We start from the raw sequence: 20,308 nt of genomic DNA on the forward strand, positions 1-20,308 counted from the left end.
AAATTATAAACCTCGCATTATTTATAAATTACTTTTAACTATAATTATAACTTAACAAATATATATATATATACATATACTATATATACTATTACCTACAAACAATACGAGCAAAACAAGCATTATATACACAACAAAAAAAAGACAAACTGCAAAGAAGCTCATCGTTAGGTCAGGAGTTAGAGAAAATCAAAACGAATAAAACAGAATGACTTCACGCAAGCACACAAAATTCTCCACCAAAATTCAGTTCTATCTGAAGCATAGGGAATCGCGTATACTGAAGCTATGCAACGATACCATAGGTCCAGTACCGAACGATTCACTGAGCAAAGCGATCTTCAGACTGTTGTCCAAGCCGGTAGACAATAAAGGCATTATACAACTTTTTGTCGACAAGGTAGGTAGGGTGTAACGGTGGAGGGCGAGTCAAGAAGAGCGGATTAAGACGTTGTTCTTTTGCTTTGACTCTTGTAGGGCCAAACCGCATCCGCATCGACCGCAGCGAGCAACAGCATCGGCAACACTGTGAAGACCGCTCTGCCCGAACCCTACCAGAAGGACGTGGAGCGTTTCCATGGGCGCATCATCTGCAGCGACAACACGTGCATCATCGACCCGGTGGCCTCTCCCAAGAACGACAACAATTCGAATCCTCGCACACATTCCTTCCGAATTGTCTCGTTCAGCAAGGAGAGCGACGCACCGGTGGTGGGCGGCACTTTCGGCGTGACCGACGCCGACGACGCAGCACGGACCGGGGACGGCCATCACCAGCAGCAGCAGCAGCAGCAGCAACAGCAGCACCAACAGCAGCAGCAGGCGGTGGAGCAGGCGCAGAACCTCATCACACGATCGCCGTCAGCGTCGGAGACGGACGCTGCGGGCGTTACTGCCACCGCCGGTGTCGGTGGCTCGACCAGTAACCACAAGGCGATCCTGATGTGCTTCAGCTGCAAGCTCAGCTTCGGCACCTGCCGGTCCTTCATAGCGCATGCCAAAATCGAGCACAGCCTCACACTGAACGATTACGAGCGAATGCTGCTGGAGAAGAACTACAGCAGTGCCATCATACAGACGAACGCGGAGAAGCAGTTCTTTTTCCTGGTTCCTTTCGAAGAGAAATCTTCAGCCAACAGTAGCGGTAGGAAGCACGTCGAGGGTGAAGAGAGATACAAGACCAATAGCAATAATAATGGAGCTGGCATGGGAAACAGTGCCGGGAGCAACAGCAGTAACAGTAGCAGTAGCAGCGTCAGCAGCAGCAGCAGTAGCAGTAGTAGCGCCAGCAGTAACAACGGTGGCAACATCAACAGCAGCTCCACGCTGAATAGTAGCGCCGTCAACACCATCAACGGCAATCACAGCAGCAATGTCGTGGGGGGAAGCAGCAGCAATCCAAACAATGGCATTCTTGGGTTGATATCACAACAGCAGCAACTACAGCACCACGTGCATCAACAACAACAGCAGCAGCAACAGCAGCAACATCACCATCAGCAGCAACAACAGCAATTGCAGCAGCAGCAGCACCATCTGCAGCAGCATGTGTCCCATCCGGTGGAACCGTTCTCGCCCGGTGCCATCGGGTTCGTCGACGGTGGTGGCGGCTTCCCGAAGCTGGCCGCTGCCGCTGCCGCCGCCAACAACGCGCTGCTGTACGAGATGGACAGCAAGCTGCAGCAGAGCTGGAAGCTGGCGATGAATGAGAGTGCGGCGGTCGCCGCCGCTGCAGCCGCCGCCGCCGCCGCCGCTGCCTCGGCCGAGGAGAAGAAGGCGGCCGGCTCCAGCGGTTCGTCGCTGGTCGGGAGTGGCGGGGCCAACTCGTCGGCTGCCGCTGCTGCCGCCGCCGCCGTCAGCGGGAAGCTGCTGACCGATTTTCTCAACCAGCAGAAGATGCTGTCGTCGGTTGGCTCGGTGGAGAATCTGTACGGCAAGCCGAACAAGTTCCTCGAGCTGATCAGCTCGGCGGCGGACATGAAGCTGAACCCGCTGGCGGCGGCTGCGGCGGCAGCGGCTGCAGCAGCTTCCAATAAGGCCGGTGGCGGAGCGGGCGGTGGCAATGGTGGTGTTGGTGGTGGTGGTGGCGGAGGCGGCGGCGGTGGTGCCAGCGGCCTCGATATAAACGCTGCCGGTGACTTCCACCTGAAGAAGTACAGCCCGGTCGATCTGTACAAGCAGCTGCTGGCGAACAACTTCCGGCCAGATGCCATGGACATGGGCGACGTTGAGATGAAGAACGACCATCAGATCAGCGTGAAGAAGCTGGAACCGTAAGTCTCGTTTACCTTCACTACGCCACATTTAACAACTAACCAAGCATGCGAGTTTACCCCTCAGCTATTCGATTTTGCATAACAATGTCAGATGTTATTTCCAGCAGCATGTTTTTCATTGGTTTTAGGTTAGAACTTGCTCAATTGCGATTGCATATTAACATGGCAAGAATAAAATATTCGATTAAGGATTCATAGTGCTCAAGAGGAGCGAAGGAAGTTGAATTATTTAAACTTCGAGACTCCCTTGTAAATTTGCTTACCGGCATATCCTATCCTAAGTGCTGTTCTTTTGAATGTTTTAGTAAGATCAAAGAATAGTTGTTACAATATCATGTGGCAAAAATGGTAATGGTTTCAATTTAATCAGTTTAATGTTTACACATAATGTAATACTAGTACTGTTGTATAGTGTTGCCTTGAAGAAATGCAAGTTGATTCCCAGCAGACTTAACATCTTCCTTATTTGGTATAACTCTGTATAGGATTAGGTTTGGAGATATTCTTGGAGGGTGGTTTCGATGAGTTTAACGGGATTGTACGGCATGTTGAAATGACTAAAGGTGTACGAGAAAGGAGTAGGTAGCAGAAAGGTACAGCAAAACCAACGCGATGGATAGGATTGAACCAATTCAAGTTATTTTTTTCTGAGCACCGGAAACAACCGGGGAGACGGAAAACGCTAAAATCATGAATGTAAAAAATGAAAAGAAAAGGACTCAATACATTACCTTGAAGAACCCCAGACGTAGGGAAGAAAGGTTGTGAAAAATGAAGAGCAATTTTGATGCCAAATGAAAGGTTAAGCCAACAACGGCAGTGCCTAAAACCTATCAGATAAATGCTAAATGAGTTTAGCGACCGAAAGTGATGGATACGGTCGACTGCGAATGTCAAAGTCAGTATAAACTACATCTACCTACGAGCAGGCTTCTAATTTTGAGGCAATAAATGTTACGAACGATAGTAGGTTAGTAGAGAATGAACGTATATTTAAGGGAATTGTAAAGTATACAATCCACTCCATAACCTTGGCACATGCACTTAGAAAGGAGGTCCTACGATAGTTTGAAGACAATTGCTGCCGGGAAGGCTGACGAGTTTTCAGACAAATTAAACAATTGTAGCACTAAGAGAGCAAGGACGATACTGCACTTTCGATAGCACAAACCGCGGGAATGCCGTCTGGTCTTGGAAACAAAAGATGGCTTCTACTTCCTGATTGTATTGAGCACAGTGCATAGATCTATATTTCTGTTCTTCAGCTACTATCTACGATGTCGGCGGGAGTAGTTAGTATCGCCTGTTCAGCTCACCGCTCGCCGGTCCGGCATAGACACTGGAAAATTGCTTGGCAAACAGTTCGCAAGGGCCGGAGCTATAGCTCGAGGATGTAGCTGTACTTGATTGAGGGTTGGTAGGAGTTACCAGTAGGACAGGAACGTTGAAATCTCAGAAAACAATTTTATTTTAGCATGGTAAATAGATGCATCCGAAGTAGATCTCTGGTCCTGAGTACGCCTCTGTATTTGCATCTTTACCCAAACATGCTCCAGCGACTCGTCGGCAGCAGAGCAGGGGAACCTTAAAATAAATGAAACTAAAACCCGGGTTGTTCCATGTTAAACAGTTTTGCCTGATTCAAGCTAAAAAAACTATTAGCTAAATGTATCTGAGTTGACGTTTTTAATACGATAGACTGAGTTTAAAGAGTAGCACATACGGCTTATTTAAAAGACTTGAGCAATTAGTTAACCAAATAGCACAGGCATTCTATTCAACACTAATATAACATGATAAAACAACTAACCGAACGTAACGTTAAACCGAGAGTTACATTGTAATATAACATATCCCCCCTTTGCAGTGAACCATCGACTGCGTTCCGGAACAGCAACTTCAGCCCGAACATCTCGACGCGCAACTCGTGCAAGACGCTCAAGTGTCCGCAGTGCAACTGGCACTACAAGTACCAGGAGACGCTCGAGATCCACATGCGCGAGAAGCATCCGGACGGCGAGACGGCGTGCAGCTACTGCCTGGCCGGGCAGGCCCATCCGCGTCTGGCCCGCGGCGAGTCGTACACGTGCGGGTACAAGCCGTACCGGTGCGACATCTGCAACTACTCGACCACCACCAAGGGCAACCTGTCGATCCACATGCAGAGCGACAAGCACCTGAACAACATGCAGGACCTGAATGGCATGATGAACAAGGGCAGCCAGAGCTTCCTCAACCTGGCGACGCTCCAGGCGAACGAGAAGGTGGTGAACAGCTCGCGCAGCCAGTACATGGCGGCGGCGGCGGCAGCCGCGGCCAGCGGTCCGCTCTCGTCCATGTCGGCCAAGCTGGGTGGCGCGGGGAACGGTGGTGGCGGCGGTGTTGTGGGCGTTGGAGGCGCCGGAGGCCAGTCGAAGGACGGCGGCATGCAAGCTGCCGGTGTTGGTGGCAGCGCTGGTGGTGGTGGTGGTGGAGGTGGAGGTGGGGGCGGCGTTGGATACGAGAGTGCGGTCGGCGGGCGTCCGAAGTCCTTCTTCAAGTGTGACATCTGCAACTACGATACGAACATCGCGCGCAACCTGCGCATCCATATGACGAGCGAAAAACATATCAGCAACCTGAACTCGTTCCAGTCCAGCTTCAACCAGCTGAAGAGCCTGCAGAGTCTGTCGCAGTCGGACAACCTCGACTATCTGAGTGCGATCAATCTCAACACGCTGAAGGAGGACTCGCCGATGACGCGCGTCGACGAGTACACGGCGGCGGCGGCGGCGGCCGCAGTAGCAGCGGCAACGGCGGCATCGTCGGGTGGTGGAACGGGCGGCGCCGGCGGCAATGGCGGCAACAACTGCCTGAAGCCGCTGTCGATGCCCTCGTCACCGTTCGCCGGCACGCCGCTGGACACGGTGACGCCCGACTCGCTGTTCCTGAACCAACCGTCGCCGTTCAGCGGCGCGGGCAGCGAGGCCGGCGGCACCGAGCGGGACTATCACCAGCATCAGCAGTACCAGCTGGACGAGGACAAGAACCCGCTGCACTTCGAGCCCCCGATCCGACTGTCGCTCGATCCGTCCACCTACTACAGCTGCCTGGTGTGCGCCGACTTCGAGACGAACAACCTCGAGGAGCTGAAGCGGCACGTCATCAAGGACCGGTCGAGCAGCGCGCTCGATACGATCCTGCTCGCCGGCGGCGGCCAGGAGTGTCTGCTGTGCGGGCAGCGGGTGCACGACCACGAGCGCCACCTCAAGTCCGAGCAGCACCTGAAGCGGCTGGACCTGCTGGTGCACCTGCTCGAGGGGCGCGACAAGTCCGCGGCCAAGCTGCGCCAGGTCGTCGCGCCCGAGCTGTTCAAGAAGCTGCAGCTGATATTCCCATTGGCGGAGGAATCGAAATTTGCCTACGATGAGATGCCTAGCGTCAGCGAAATTTCCCGATCTCCGCTAATGCTGCTGCTCGAGCCGAAGACCGAGCTGATCGAGCGCGACTTTGCCGGCACCAACGGTATCGACACCGATCGTAAGTAGCGAGTAGTGAGGTTGTTTTGTTTTTTTTTGAAGGTATTGCTGAGATAGAGGCCTCAGACCTGGCTCAGGCTTGAGACCATATGACTCTAGCGAACTCCAGATGTGACCTGACCAGCCTGCATGCGAGGGTTTTACGACATATAAGGATATGTAAAATCAGATACCGTACGTCCAATGAGTCCAAGAGTTTGTATGCCTTATTTACAATTTGGTCTTGAGGCAAAGCTAAAGAATGCCGATCATCAACCCTGATACCAAGATCCTTGATGATATAGTTTATATGCATATTCTGCCATTTGAAGAGTACCACAAGGACAACTCATCAATGAGTAGTTGGAAGAAAAGATACTCAGTAATAGAGGATATGGGACTGAACGATTTGTGGTCATCGGTAAACATAAGCAATGAATTGGAAGGAAGTGTATGACAAACATCAGTTACAAACAAGAGAAATAACAATAGACCAAGGAACCTTGCGGCAACACCAGATTCCAATTTAATTTCCGGCCAGAGATAAAAGACTCGAGCCAAGCTAATAGTGGGTTTAGGTCTGGATAGGTCTGGACGGCATCACATTAGAGGATTCGAGTTACAAAACACTTGAAGTTTGTGACAGGAGCCTTAAGTAGAGAGCCATGTTGGTTGAAGAAAATGGTTCTGCGTGTATGGGAGAGGGTATGGAAAACCGGGATAATTTGTGTTTAGGGTGTTCAATAACTACATCTTGGTCTTCTAGTGAACCTTCTGTACGATTCTGCCACCTCTTTTCGCTCATTCTAGCCACATCTTCCTCGTGCCCCGACAACGTGCAGCTCAAGTGCAACTGCTGCAACTTCTACACGACCTCGCTGGAGAAGATCGGCATCCACAGCCTGTCGGAGAAGCACATCTTCCGGCGGATCTGCTTCGACTACCTGCTGCTCATCGCGAGCGAACGGTCCGGTGCCGGTCCGGTCAAAGGCGAAGGCAAGTGCGAACCACTAACCTACTACTACCCGCGGCCACCTAACCACAACCATCCGCATCCCAACACCAACGCGACCACCACTGCCTCACGAGTCTTGCTGATGCAAATGATGCTACTTGCAGATGGAGGAGGAGGAGGAGGAGGAGGAGGAGGAGGGAAGCACCAGTCCGTGTCCGCGTCGTCGTCGTCGTGTTCGTCCTCGCCGAACCGCGCCGCTGGCGTCAACCAGCTGATGCTGACCTGCGTGCCGTGCGGCTTCAAAACCGACCACATCTACTACATGATACACCATCTGAAGAAGAGCTGCAAGGTGGAGCAGAACATCAACCTGCTCGGGCTGCGTAACATTTTCAAGCTGACGGCCAAAGGTGGGTTGCACAATTTTAGCGTTCTTCTCTTTATTTCTTTCTGAGCCGCATTGCTTGATACCGTCGTGACGTTTGTGCAAGTTGTTTACTAACAAACTACACAGTGTCCAACATGTTCTCATACAAATTCAATAACCAATTATTTGATAACATTAAATCCGGGTTCCTTGGTCGTTTTTTAAGCGAAAGTCATACTTTTATAGAACAAAAACACCATTTGTTTTGGAATAATACCGCCAACAAATTTGTTTACCAGCTACTTTTACCATATTTTATTCTCAAATTTGAAGGATTGCGGCGTTGAACTGGTCACGCATAATAATTCGTTGGATTGAGATCCTGGTGATCTGGGACGCCAATCATTCTTGACTAAAAAATCAGTCGAATTTACCCGTTTTTGGTTATGGTTCCAATTTGCTGATCTACATCATCTTGTTTAAATACTTTATCATCTTTCTCCTATAATTTCCCTACGTTTTTCTTCAAAAATTACTCTTCGGCTCGATAAAAAAGTGAATGAGAACATATTGGACACTATATAAAGTGTTCACAATCAAGCAGCGTTACTATTGTTAGCCGATGGAAAATGGCGATCTTTTCGATTTTCACTACTGTCTGTTGATGTTTCTGAAAATGAATTTAGTATTGCCGTTTTTATTACCTAAAAAGATTTTCTATCAATAGCATTTCCTTTGCGGTTTTGATAAATCAATTACATTTTCTTGAAATTTGACATTATTTAGTGTTATTTTAAACTGTTAACCAATGTGCCTATTGATTTAATTTTCGAGCGATTTTGCTGGTCTTATTTTTCACTCTAAGCAACCAACCCGCACATCATCGGACTAAATCGTACCGCCATCTTTCTTCCAATTGATCTCTCCACGTCCATTTTGAACGTGGCAAAATTGGTTAAACATACGAACAGTTTAAATTTATGCCGGTTGAACCAATTGAAACGTGTTGTCGGATAATATCTATCTTTGGTTTTGTGATTTGATGAAAGAAGAGGAAGCCTAGGATTAGATTTTCGTAGCCATTCGTCTCCAAACAAACTCCTCAAGATGGACAACTCTGTTTTGGTGCACAATTTTCAACAAAGTGTACAAAAGCAAGTGTTTAACGGGCTTTGCGAATTATTAATATTGTTTTGCTTCTTTGCGCAATTAGAAAAGATGTAAAGAAATCAGTTTGCTATACCACAGAATGTGTTTCTATGTTCTCTCCACATATCTTAAGGAACTAAACAAAAGCTAATGGTGGGGGGATATTTTAAGCCAATTTCGGGTTTATGAAATATTTATGTTGAAGGTGTAGTCTTACGGCATCGGAATAAGATGAGTAAAACTATGTTAAACATCGTTAACTTAAGAAGAAAAAAAATGTATCAATAACCATGTGCAAACATGCCATCATCGGAATAAGATGAGTAAAACTATGTTAAACATGAACCTAGAATGCTTGCCGCGACGAGCAGAATAGAACCTGCATGTTTGAAACATTTAATGAGCGATGCAACGGCCTGCATAATGCACTCCGTTTCTCAACGCTCTCGAGCTCAAGATCGAGCTCATGAGCCTCATCTCTCCCGAGGAATTGCACTTGAACGCAGAGAAAGGCAGAGATGGGAATTAGAAGGAGATAATGAAAAAGAGACGAACGCGTTCCAGCGTTGTCATTTTCCCCTCGGTAGGAAAAATGCCCTTCCACCTTTTTATTTTGTTGTTTTCTCTTCTATGCGCTTCGCTGTTGAGGTTGATGTGTCCCAGTTCTGGCCAGGAGGCTGTAAAAAACTGTATAAATTAAAATCAAACCCAATATAAAACCCACAGTCAGTCGCCCACACACTCTTCCAGAGCCGAGCCTTCGCGTCCCTTGTTAGGGATGTTACTCTAGGGATATGGTTTTTTTGTTTTCTTCGTTTCTCCATTACCGTCCCTTCATTCGCTTCCCTCCGTTCTCCCTGGGACAGAATGAATGTTCCTCTTGGACCATGCATTCATGTTTGCAAAGAAAGGAAAGGGAATGCTGGCTTGGTTTGGTGGATGAGCGTTACCGCCCGATCATGTTCTCGTCGGTACTCGTGCACTCGTGCACCGTTGGCTCCCTGCTCCGATCCGACCCCGGGCGGTGGTGTGGTGGTGGTGTGCGCAAGAGGCGAACCGCAACATAATCGATACAGTTAAAAGCCCAGCCCCGTAAACATAGGAGGAACCGGGCACGCACACTCAGGCAGCGCCGCTGAGCTGAGGTGTGCCCATGCTGAGGGCCAAGGGCGAAAGATACTCGATCCCGATCGAGGTTTGTTTAATCCCCGGCAAGAGCGGGACGGTGCGGCCAACTGAGAAAGGGACGGCTCGATCGGATCGGCGGCCGGAGCGGCCGGCAGCATATTTTTTACACGCGCACAAGCGTCAGTGCAAGTTCTGACAGCCGTCCGTCAGGATATATATATGTATAATTCTCGCGCTTGCCATAAATCAATCGGAGCGCGTCCCGGGATCTGTTCGAAGCGTTCTAGCGGAGCGACATAACCTAGCCGTGCTACTTGTGCTACTTAAGTTACCCGTTTGACTTTTTACAGTGTCCCTATGTTTTAAATTTTTGCACCAGAAAACCGTGCACGACGCAATGCGTTACGACAACCGCGAATTGTGTATGTAGCTTAGCTGTGTTTGTTCTGTTTGTTTTTTAGCGTTTAAGTGTGTTTATATTGTTTTGTATATTTTATTTTTGGGTTTTAGCAAACCTAGTGGGCTCATTTGCGCATTTTGCGCACATGCCGTGTATTTGCAGCTTTGGTTTTTGGGTTTTATTTTTACGAACAAGCTACCTCCGTGTACCGGAAGCCACGAGTGAAATCACGTTTACCGGTACTGCGTGATTGAATATTATCATTACTCAGAGTGCCGTTTTTTCGCGAATTGATTGTGCAAACCGATGGCCGCTGAAATTATGCGAGCTTTGTGCGCATTACGGACCGCTTCGGTTGTCCCGAGGACCGCGTTAATTTTTATGACTCGCGCAAACGTCGCACAATTTCCCTTTGCGCGAGCGAGCGAGCCGAACCGACGGCGTTAATAATCAAACAATCGCACCTCCAGGAGGTTTCCTATCCGCGCACGCACTCGCTACATGTACAACTACAGGCGTATAAATATACACACATACATGCACTTCTGTGTGTGTGTGTATATGCTGGTTTAGTTGTGCTGACAATAGCTTCTTTCCGTTGGGCCTCCATCCGGTTATGCGCCAAGCGAACGGTTTTATGCGCGCGTGAACCACTCACGTTTTCGTTCGCTGGCAAGAATAAAAAGGTACTAAGGGAGGGAAGGAATGGGAGGGAGGGCGGAAAGGACCGGGTGGCTCCCATACGAATCGTCACATGAAAGGGCCACACAATTTCATTCACACATTTCTGGGCCTTTCCGTTTTTCTCCCATCCTGCGGGAGGATTTTTTGGACCCTTTGCTTCGCCTTTGGCCGTTTCTGTTTTTTTCACCCCTTATTTGTTTGTCTTGTCTACCTTTGCTCTATCTCTCTCCCTCTCTCTCTCTCTGTCTACTGCCCTTCAGCCAGTCTTCGGTCCAACCTTTTCCTCTTCATTTATCACCCAAGTGACAACCTTTAGCAGAAAAGGGTGTACGCTCTCGGACACGTTTTCGCCCTAAGGAGTTTGCTGCCTCTAGCTCTCCCGCTTGGTATGTTGGTCGCTTCACCCGAGGCTCGTTTTTATCGAATGTACGCTGTTTCCTGTTTACTTTTTCCCCCTCTCGCGAAGACGCAGCACGGGGATTATTTGGAGGTTTTTTTTTATTGCTTTTGCAATTCAATGCTTCCCGGATCGGATGTAGGAATAGAGTAGAGTTTCTGTCCACGCAGTACCATTTCGTACCTATTATGCAGGGGTCGGCAAGCTCTACTGGCTGCCGCTGCAAACTTGCCACATTGACTACCAAGCGGTTTTCTGAGGCTAAGCAAAGACTTGCCTTCCCAAAGGATTAATTTTTAATATTACGTTAATTTTTATGTTGTCTTTTTTATTTACTTGTGGGACAAAAACTTTTTAGAACTAATGGCAGCTGGCTATCAAAAATGATAGCCAAGGCAGTCAACGTGTTAGAAGTGAAAAGATCGGGTTGCATCAACCATAAAAAACAACGTTATAATACCGACTGTATAACATCAACTGGTACGATTATCATTTCTACCGACACAGCTATAATAAACATGCTCGCTTTATAAAATAAACTGATCCTCTCGGAATAGCATGTGCCGCAGTTAGAAATAATGCTGCTACTGTTATAATATCATCTGAAAACCCCTCTAACAATGAATGAAAATGTATTTCTATTTTCCTCCATCTGTTTTACTTCTTCTGCTGAAAAAAAATGGAAAAGGCAGCATCAAAACTATAGTATTATTGAAAACAAGCTCTTTGGGAAGCTAAATCTTTGCTTAACCTTCGAAAACCGTCGTTTTAATAAATGTTTTAAACAAATTTTATTAAAACATATTGTACTAAAAAAGTGTGCCTAAAACGCTTGGCAGTCAATATGTTAATTGTGATTTTAGGTTCGTTTTTTAACCTTAAGTTTCCTGAGTTCATACTTGTTCAATCTGAAAACTACTATTTTCCCGACTTTTCTGAAATTGATGTAACTCCAAGCCAAGAATGAAGATTGCCTTTTTGTATTCGTTTTGTATATTCATGCATTGGGTATTGATTATGTCGTGACGGTGTATCGATTTGCGTTGAACACTTCTTTTTACGAAGCGCCTATATCATTTAATCCACTTTTTATGGTTTGAAACAACTCTATTACGTTTGCTGCAGGATGTTTCAATTTGACAGCAAGATAATTCGAAGCAAGAATGTATGTAACATTCATCATTCTAGTTTGTGATTCTAATGAAGGTTTGCCAACCCCTGTTGGGGTAACCTTTAGATTTTCTGTTCGAAAGATATGCGGCGAATAATAATATGTTCGCTGCGCATATTACGCTGTGCAAGCGTATCCTAATCGCATCTATTCCCCTTTCGTTGCGCGCCGTGTAAATATTGTAAACTTTCGTCGTGCTGCTACTTTTTGTTTTGGCTAAGGCAGATAGCAAAGGCTTGGTTGCCATTTTTGCTTGTTGTTTCGCACCGATCGGGCCGGACCTGACCTGGAAAAGTCGAGCAACAACGTCGACGCAAGGAAGGAAACGCTTATCGCGCGTCGTTTCTGCAAGTCGAGAACGGCCGACCTGGATGTTTGTTTAAGTTTTCACTCGATTGCAGTGGAGCGGTGTTGCAACGACAATGGGGGTATGCGGGGAACGAGGGGGAAGGTATAAACAAACAAGCATGTTTGCGGTGCAATACTTCCTTGGTCCGAGGCAAGACGGTTCCGAACCGTCCGGAAGATAGGGATTTTATTTTCAAAATAGTTTGTTTTGTGTATGGCAACGATAACAGCAACCGTTGCAACACGAAATGTTATCGATGTTGGGAGGACCAAGCTACCCGAGAAAGGGACAAAGTGTTGGATTGCATCACCTTCTCTGCATGCGTCCGAATGGAACGTGAAACGAAAGAACGCTGGAAGTGACGTTTAGCGAAAGGAAATGAAATGCACGCGTTTTTCACAAAGCTCTCCTTTTCTATTTCCTCGCCCCCAACCCGATGAAAGCAGGCCTGGACGCCCAAGATGCAATGGATACGGCGGACAACGGGCTGTGCAGCATACTGCAGGAGAAGAAGATGTGGAACGGCGAGAACGCGGCCAGCAACAACAAGCAGGCGGCGGGCTGCAAGGACCGCTGCCTGGTGTGCAGCGTGTGCAACAAGTTCTCGTCGAAGAAGGCGAACGTGATGCAGCACCTGCTGGCGAGCCACAACCTGGTCGGCAACGAGCTGCTGGGCGGTGCGAGCGAGCTAGCGCCCAATGTGCCATCGCTGCAGAAGAAACCGTTCGACTACTTGCGCACGCTGACCGAGGCTCGGTGCGCCCAGAACCTGCGCCTCATCGAGAAGGTGACGTTCATGAGCGACTCGTTCGCGCTGAAGGAGAACTGCAACGATCTGAAGCACGGCAGTCTGGCGGAGATGCTGGAGCAGTACCAGGCTGCGACCAAGCAGCAGCAGCAGCAGCAACAACAACAGGGTCATGAACTGAGCGAAGGAGTGACGGCCGCAAAGTCTCCGCCATTGGAGCGACAACCGCAGCAGCTGCTGCAGCAACATCTGACGTGCCCGCTCTGCTCGGAAACGTTTCTCGATCAGGTGAACGTAGAGACGCACGTGCTGCGCGTGCACAACATCAAGATGGATGGGCTCAATCGACTGCTGAAGCTGGTGGATACCTCGCAATTTCTGAAAACCACCACCTCCTCCACGAACGGCGGCGGGCTGGCCTCGTCCGGCAAGTCGCCCAGCAACAGCAGCAGTCCGATCGAGAAGCACCATCATCACCACCACCATCATCAACACCAGCCGCCGTCGCCGGCTGTCTCTCCGGTCGGGTCGGCCGGCAAGGAAGGGTCGGTGTCGCCGGGCGGCGGCGGCGGTGGCGTGCCGAACATCCGGTGCGCGCTCTGCAAGGCGTCGTTCGACTCGATGGTCGACCTGAAGATCCACTGCAACGAGAGCAACCACTTCAAGCGGAGCGCCGACTCGGACGATCTCGCCTGCTTCCTGCACGACTGCAAGGACGCGTTCGACAACCTCGCCGACCTGAACCAGCACTTCAAGGCAAGCCATCTCAACTTTCTGATCTCCGAGCATCACACCTACAAGTACCGCTGCCGCCAGTGCCCGTTCGCGTTCAAGACGCACGAGAAGCTGAGCCGGCACCTGTTCTACCACTCGCTGCGCGAGTCGACCAAGTGCTTCTACTGTGATCATCACTTCAAGAACATCAACTCGCTGACGGCGCACATCGCCGAGAAGCACCCGCAGGAGGCGCTGCAGTCGAAACCGTCCCCGCCCGGTATCGCCTCGCCCGACACCTCCATCCTGTTCTTCAAGGACCTCAAGCGCAAGATGCTCCACAGTCAGCAGCAGCAGCAGCAGCAGCAGCAGCAACGCAATGGGCTGAGTCCGCGGTCGGATCGGTCGGGCGGGCGGGACGCCCGGGATAGTGTGGACGAGGATCGGCTGAGCGAGAAGTCGGTCAGCTCGAAGAGCAGCAGCTTCTACTACGACAAGAGCCTCGACGGGAGCGGCACGCTGGACGGGGGTCGGTATGCGTGCGGCGACTGCCAGTTTTCGTTCACGGATGCGGCCGCCCTCGAGCGCCACCTGGCCACCGCCTGTCATATGCCGCGGGACGACAAGGCATCGCCCGATGGGTCGCTGCTCGGGTCGTTCCCAGCGCTCGGCAAGCAGCAGTCGGGCACCGGCGGCGGCCACCAGCAGCAGCAGCAGGCCCACTCGGGCTCGGGGCTGCAAACCCAGCAGCTGCCCGCGTCCGGCTCGGCGTCCATCTTCTACGACATCAAGTCGGAGAAGTTCACCAACCCGAACCGCCCGTTCAAGTGCACCATCTGCATGGAGAGCTTCACGCAGAAGAACATCCTGCTGGTGCACTACAACAGCGTGTCGCATCTGAACAAGCTGAAGAAGCTGAAGGCGGAGAAGGGTTTCGCGCAAATGTTCACCGGTTCGCTGCTGGGGGCCAGCGACAGCGACGGTGGCAGCTTGGAGCGGGGTAAGAACTCACCCTCGCCGTCGAGCCTCGTGCGGGAGGTGGGTGCGTCGGCGTCCCTCGGTGGATCGTTCAGCGACAAGGCGGCCACGCCCTTCTCGATGCCGATGTTCGCCGTCGACGGGTGTCTGGGATCGGGGGCGAGTGGCGGCGAGAAGCGCAAGGACATCAGCGACGAGAAGGAGTCGGCCCGGAAGAAGTTCAAGTGCGACATCTGCAACGTCGCGTACACGCAGGGCAGCACGCTGGACATTCATATGCGCAGTGTGCTGCATCAGACGCGCGCCTGTCGGCTGCAGGAGCGAGGTCTCTTCTCCGGACAGCAATCGAGCAACGCGTCCACGGCGTCCCAGCAGCAGCAGCAGCAACCATCCCCACAGGGAGCCGCCGCCGATGGGCCGAAGAAGAAGGCAGGCAGCGAGTTCCCGCTTATCCATCCGATTCCGGAAAGCCACGATCAGTCGCCGAATCTGCTGGATGAAAACTCCATGCGCAAGCTAAAGTCGCCTTCCGAGCAGCAGCAGCAGCAACAGCAGCAACAGCAGCTTCAGCAACAGCAGCAGCAACTACAAGCGATGGGGCAGCTCGGAGCGGGACCGCTGTTCTGCGGAGTGCCGGCCGTCGGTGGAGGAGACAAGCCGGAGATCTGTGTGTGCGAGTGCTGCTACCAGATGTTCCCCGGCAAGCTGATGCTCGAGGCGCATCTCGACCTCAACCCGGAGTGTTTGGCGCACAAGAAGAAGCTTCTGGATGCGGCGGCGGCGGCCGCGGCCGTCCAGGACAGTGCCGCTGCAGCCGCCTCCTTCAACGACGGTGCAGCTGCGGCAGCGGCAGCGGCGGCGGCCGCCGCCTACCAACACCAGGCGCTCATGAACGACCTGGTGAAGGTGAACGCACTGTCCGGGTTCGACGCGCTGAACGCGTCCGACGCGCTGCTGGGTGCGAAGAGTCCGCTCATGCCGGCCCTCGATCCCACCGCCAACCTGATGGATCCGAACTTCCTGAAGAACGCGTCGCTGCTGCAGTTCGCCGCCTCCGATCCGAACGCCAAGCTCAACCCGAACGCGCTGAACGTGCTCAACTTCATGCACTTCCACCATCTGATGTCGCTGAGCTACCTCAATCTGGCGCCGCAGCTCAACTTTGGCGGTGTGCCGGCGGGCAAGGTGGACGGTTCCGGCGGTGGTAAGCCGGACGGTTCGCCGGGCGTGGGCATTTCCGACGGGGGCGTCGGCAGCCTGGGCGCGAACAGTGTCGGAGTGGGCGGCGGGAAGGCGGGCAAGCACGGTCCACCGCCGGGCGTCTGTGCACCGGTCAATCTGAACGGCAAGCCGCTCGACCTGAACAACCTGCTGCCGCACGGGCTGGACCCGAAGATGGGACCACAGCCGCCGCAGCAGGGTGGCCAGCAGCCGTGCACGCAGAAGCGGGCCCGCACGCGCATCACCGACGAGCAGCTGCGCATCCTCCGGTCGCACTTCGACATCAACAACTCGCCGAGCGAGGAAAGCATCCAGGAGATGTCGATCAAGGCGAACCTGCCGCAGAAGGTGGTGAAGCACTGGTTCCGCAACACGCTGTTCAAGGAGCGCCAGCGCAACAAGGACAGCCCGTACAACTTCAGCATCCCACCGTCGACCAAGCTGAACGTCGAGGAGTACGAACGTACCGGCGAGACGAAGGTAACCGACCTCGAGACGTCGTTCAAGTCGGTCGAGACGTCGCAGGACAACTCCTGCTCGCAGAACTCGAGCGACATGAGCAAGGCGCTGAACGAGGCGATGAAGCAGAACATCTCCAAGTCGCTGCTGGAGTCGCTCAGCAAGCACCAGCAGTCGGCGGCCGGCCACCCGGATCTGGTCGGCGCCGCCTTCCAGCTCAACAAGAGCCTCTTCCCGGACAGCTTCGTCGGCGCGGACTTCAGCAGCCACGACGCGGTCAGCTCCGTGTCGGACTACTTTCAGCGTGCGGCGGCCGATGCGGTGGCACTCGGGGCGGCCGTCGGTGCGGTCACGATGCCCGGTGCGGGCGGTGGAGCCGGTGGTGTCTTGAGCAGTGTCGGTATCGGTGGGCCTGCTCCTGGTGGTGGAGTTGGTGGTGGGGGTAATGTTGGCACTGGCCCACTTACCGGCGGTGGCGGCGGCGGCGGTGGAGGTGGCGGGGGTAAGAAGAAAAAGATCAAGTCCGAGTCGTCGAACGATAGTCCAACGCCGGCGGACTTGCAGCTCGACTCGTCGAACTCCAGCCCGATGCCGATGCGACCTCCGAGCGCCATCTCACTGAAGAAGCACATGGCCACACCGCCGACGGCTGGCAGTACTCCCGGGAGCGGTGGTGCTGCCGGTGGTGGCGGAGGCACTGGTGCTGGCGGTGGTGGTGGCGGCGGTGGCACGCTGCTCGAAGACATGAAGATACCGAGCCCGATCGACAGTCCCGTCATCTCGTCGCCCAACTCGATGGGGCTGCACACGATGCCGCCGCAGACGCAGCCAATCACCTGCTCGAACGGCAAGCGGGCGAACCGGACGCGCTTCACCGACTACCAGATCAAGGTGCTGCAGGAGTTCTTCGAGAATAACTCCTACCCAAAGGACAGCGATCTGGAGTACTTGAGCAAGCTGCTGATGCTTTCACCCCGCGTGATAGTGGTGTGGTTCCAGGTAAGTGCCTACCGACGTACGCTACAATCTAGAATTGAGTTTCCATTACCTTGACGTTGGTGAGGCAACTAACATAATAGAGTATTTGGTATTCTGACTATTTGAAGCCATTTTGTTCTAACTCTCCATTCCTTTGGCGTTAGATAGGTAATTAGGATAGTAGAGTATTTGGTATTCTGAGTATTTGAAACCATTTTGCCAACTCTCAACCATTCCGTTTAAGCCTGTTTCGATAATCACATCCTAACAGCGAATGTCAGGATCAGGTTCCTTATGTAAAAGATATTACCAGAAGATAGTGTTCTGTAGTTCATTCACCAACTGTGTCTAATTCCATGCTTCTTTTAACTCCTGTGGTTCATGGATCAACTCTTTGTTCTGATTGCTTTATTGGATGTCACCGTTTTGATGTTGACTAACGCACACTGCTCTCTACCTTCGACAGAATGCTCGCCAGAAGCAGCGCAAGATTTACGAGAACCAGCCCAACCCGACGTTCGAGACGGACGAGAAGAAGGCAATCAACATCAACTACACCTGCAAGAAGTGCAACCTCGTGTTCCAGCGCTACTACGAGCTGATCCGTCACCAGAAGAACCACTGCTTCAAGGAGGAGAGCAACAAGCGGTCGGCGAAGGCGCAGCTGGCCGCGGCCCAGATCGCCCACTCGTTCACCAGCGGCAGCGAGGACTCGGACTCCAGCCTGGACGTCAGCCGACGCGAGTTCCAGCCCCGCGAGAACGACTGCCCCTTCTAGGAGCCGTGGACCGGCTGGCGTGGACCGCCGGCAAGCATGCAGCACTAGCACGGCTCGGCCGCATTCGACTTTTCCCAGCGTGTCCCGACCCCCGCTGATGCTGCCGCTGACTTCCCTTCCGCCCTCTGTCGGAGCGCATTGCTTCCAGTAACCAGCTAACTCGTCCAGTAGCTTCCGGTTAACCTCTCTTCTTTTTCGTAGGCTTCATGCTGCAGCTGCGTGTTTGTGCGCAGTTGTCGTTCTGCCCGCTCCGACAGAGGCCATTTTCAGTTTCAATTTTGCTTCTGTTTTGTTTTCTTTTTTAAAATAATGTGTAGCATTTCTAATCATTCCACACACACACTCACAAACACGTACTGTCCCAACAGCAACGGTACCCTCTTGCCCCATCTTACAAGTAGTTTGTTTTGAAGCCCCATTCGAACTGTGTAAGTTCACAGTCACCACGCACGATCGGGATCGGGTCGCGTTCCTGCTCTCCAATCCCCATCCGTCGTGTTAACTTCCTCGCCTTCATTTGCTAGTGAAATATCGTTATTTTTGTTTTTTTTATACATTATTTTACAAGATTGTCTATAACTTATAGTCATATATACGTTCAAACCGTTTTTTTAAGGATAGTTTTTTTCTTTAAAACTAATAATAAATTTTTCCTTTACTATTAGACAAAGACAACTTCAGTTATAAAATTCTAAGACAATGAGTCGAAAATCCCCGCATCAAATGTAATGTGAAAGTTCCTAAAACAAAAGATCGCAAATATTAAGAATTTAGTTAGATAAAAAAAAGAAACTAAAAAAAACAGAAAAACAAAACGTGTTGGTCGTGCGTCTACTATTATTTGGACATGTATCCGAATGTATTTAGATTGTTTTTCGATTACGATGGATAATGTTGCTTCTCGTTTTATTAACTCTCACCCTTATTTCCTTTGTGTTTTGTTTAGATATCCACTCTTCATCACGACAGTAAGAAATTTAACCTTATCGAAGGTGTTGTTCCAGATTAGCAATATTAAGTTTACATTGATTGATCTACATGACGTCTGTTAAACTTTGTCGTTTTGCCTATAATACTCGATTGTCTCGTCTTTTACAAGGTTCTTGAAACAGTTTCATAAGTTACTGAAACAAATTCAGCATGGTTTCACTGCCATTTCATGGCTTTTTAGCCGTTTAATTTATTTTATCAACTGTTGCCGTTTTAAAGCCCAAACAGGGAGTAATTTGTCATTCTAATTTCGATACTATATCTCAATTGTTTAAATAAAAACAAGATACATATTGGACTCGTGGTCTACAAGGTTGTTTTAAACCTGCTTAAGTTATAAAATTACATGTACCATCATTGTTTAACAGAAATTAAACCATAAATGGTTTATAAGTATTTTATGTTGTTTTATCAACTGTCAAATATACGCCGATGTAAAGTCCATGCTGGGAGTAATTTAGTAAATCTCTATTCTTCTCTTCTCAATTTTCTGTAAAACAATGCAATATAAAGCATGTTAAGTTTTCGTACGGCAAACGCGAAGGTTTATTTTTCGCAGCGGCGAAAATCCCTACGCCATTTTCCCACACGCGTGCGGATTTCCCTGTCAGTCGCGGATGACAGCGGGGCGAAGGAAAACTCGTGAATTTCCCGTCCTATGCTGCCGCGTTTGAGCCCGAGAGCACGCCGTTTCACCCCGAAAGCGAAATACGACGTTTGCCAGTGTGTGTCGGTTTGTTAGGGAAAAGGGAAATTTATGTAGTATGTGTGGGCATGTTTCTGTGGGAAAGAGAGAGTAAAAAGAGAAAGAGAGAACGAGAGAGAAAACATCGAGGTCCTTTTTCTCCAAGGAGGGAAAACACATGGAGAAAGAGAGAGAGATGATGTCGTTCTTCTTCGGCACACAAAGGGTCCGGAGCACCAGAAGGGGGTTGGAAAATCGCGAGATGCGCTCGCGTGCGGCAATCATTGTAGAGCGTTCGGTGCAATCTGCGTGTAGTGAGTGTATATCGGTCCGGCAGTGTGTGCCATAATCGCGTCGTGCATCTATTTGTTTGGCTGCCAACAA

The 20,308-nt window shown here is 50.7% G+C and overlaps 1 protein-coding gene across 1 annotated transcript; it reads left to right on the top strand.

Moving 5' to 3' along the window:
- Positions 1 to 208: 208 nt before the first annotated feature.
- On the top strand, positions 209 to 18,249 carry LOC131269190 (zinc finger protein 2). Its single transcript, XM_058271526.1, has 9 exons — positions 209 to 400; positions 478 to 2,273; positions 4,144 to 4,715; positions 4,752 to 5,795; positions 6,584 to 6,747; positions 6,931 to 7,138; positions 12,820 to 17,163; positions 17,236 to 17,492; positions 17,938 to 18,249. Exons 1-9 carry the CDS (start codon positions 209 to 211, stop codon positions 18,247 to 18,249), a joined length of 8,889 nt encoding a protein of 2,962 aa, XP_058127509.1.
- The last annotated feature ends 2,059 nt before the right edge of the window (positions 18,250 to 20,308 follow it).

The sequence above is a fragment of the Anopheles coustani genome, chromosome X, assembly GCF_943734705.1.
Source record: "Anopheles coustani chromosome X, idAnoCousDA_361_x.2, whole genome shotgun sequence".
NCBI lineage: Eukaryota > Metazoa > Arthropoda > Insecta > Diptera > Culicidae > Anopheles > Anopheles coustani.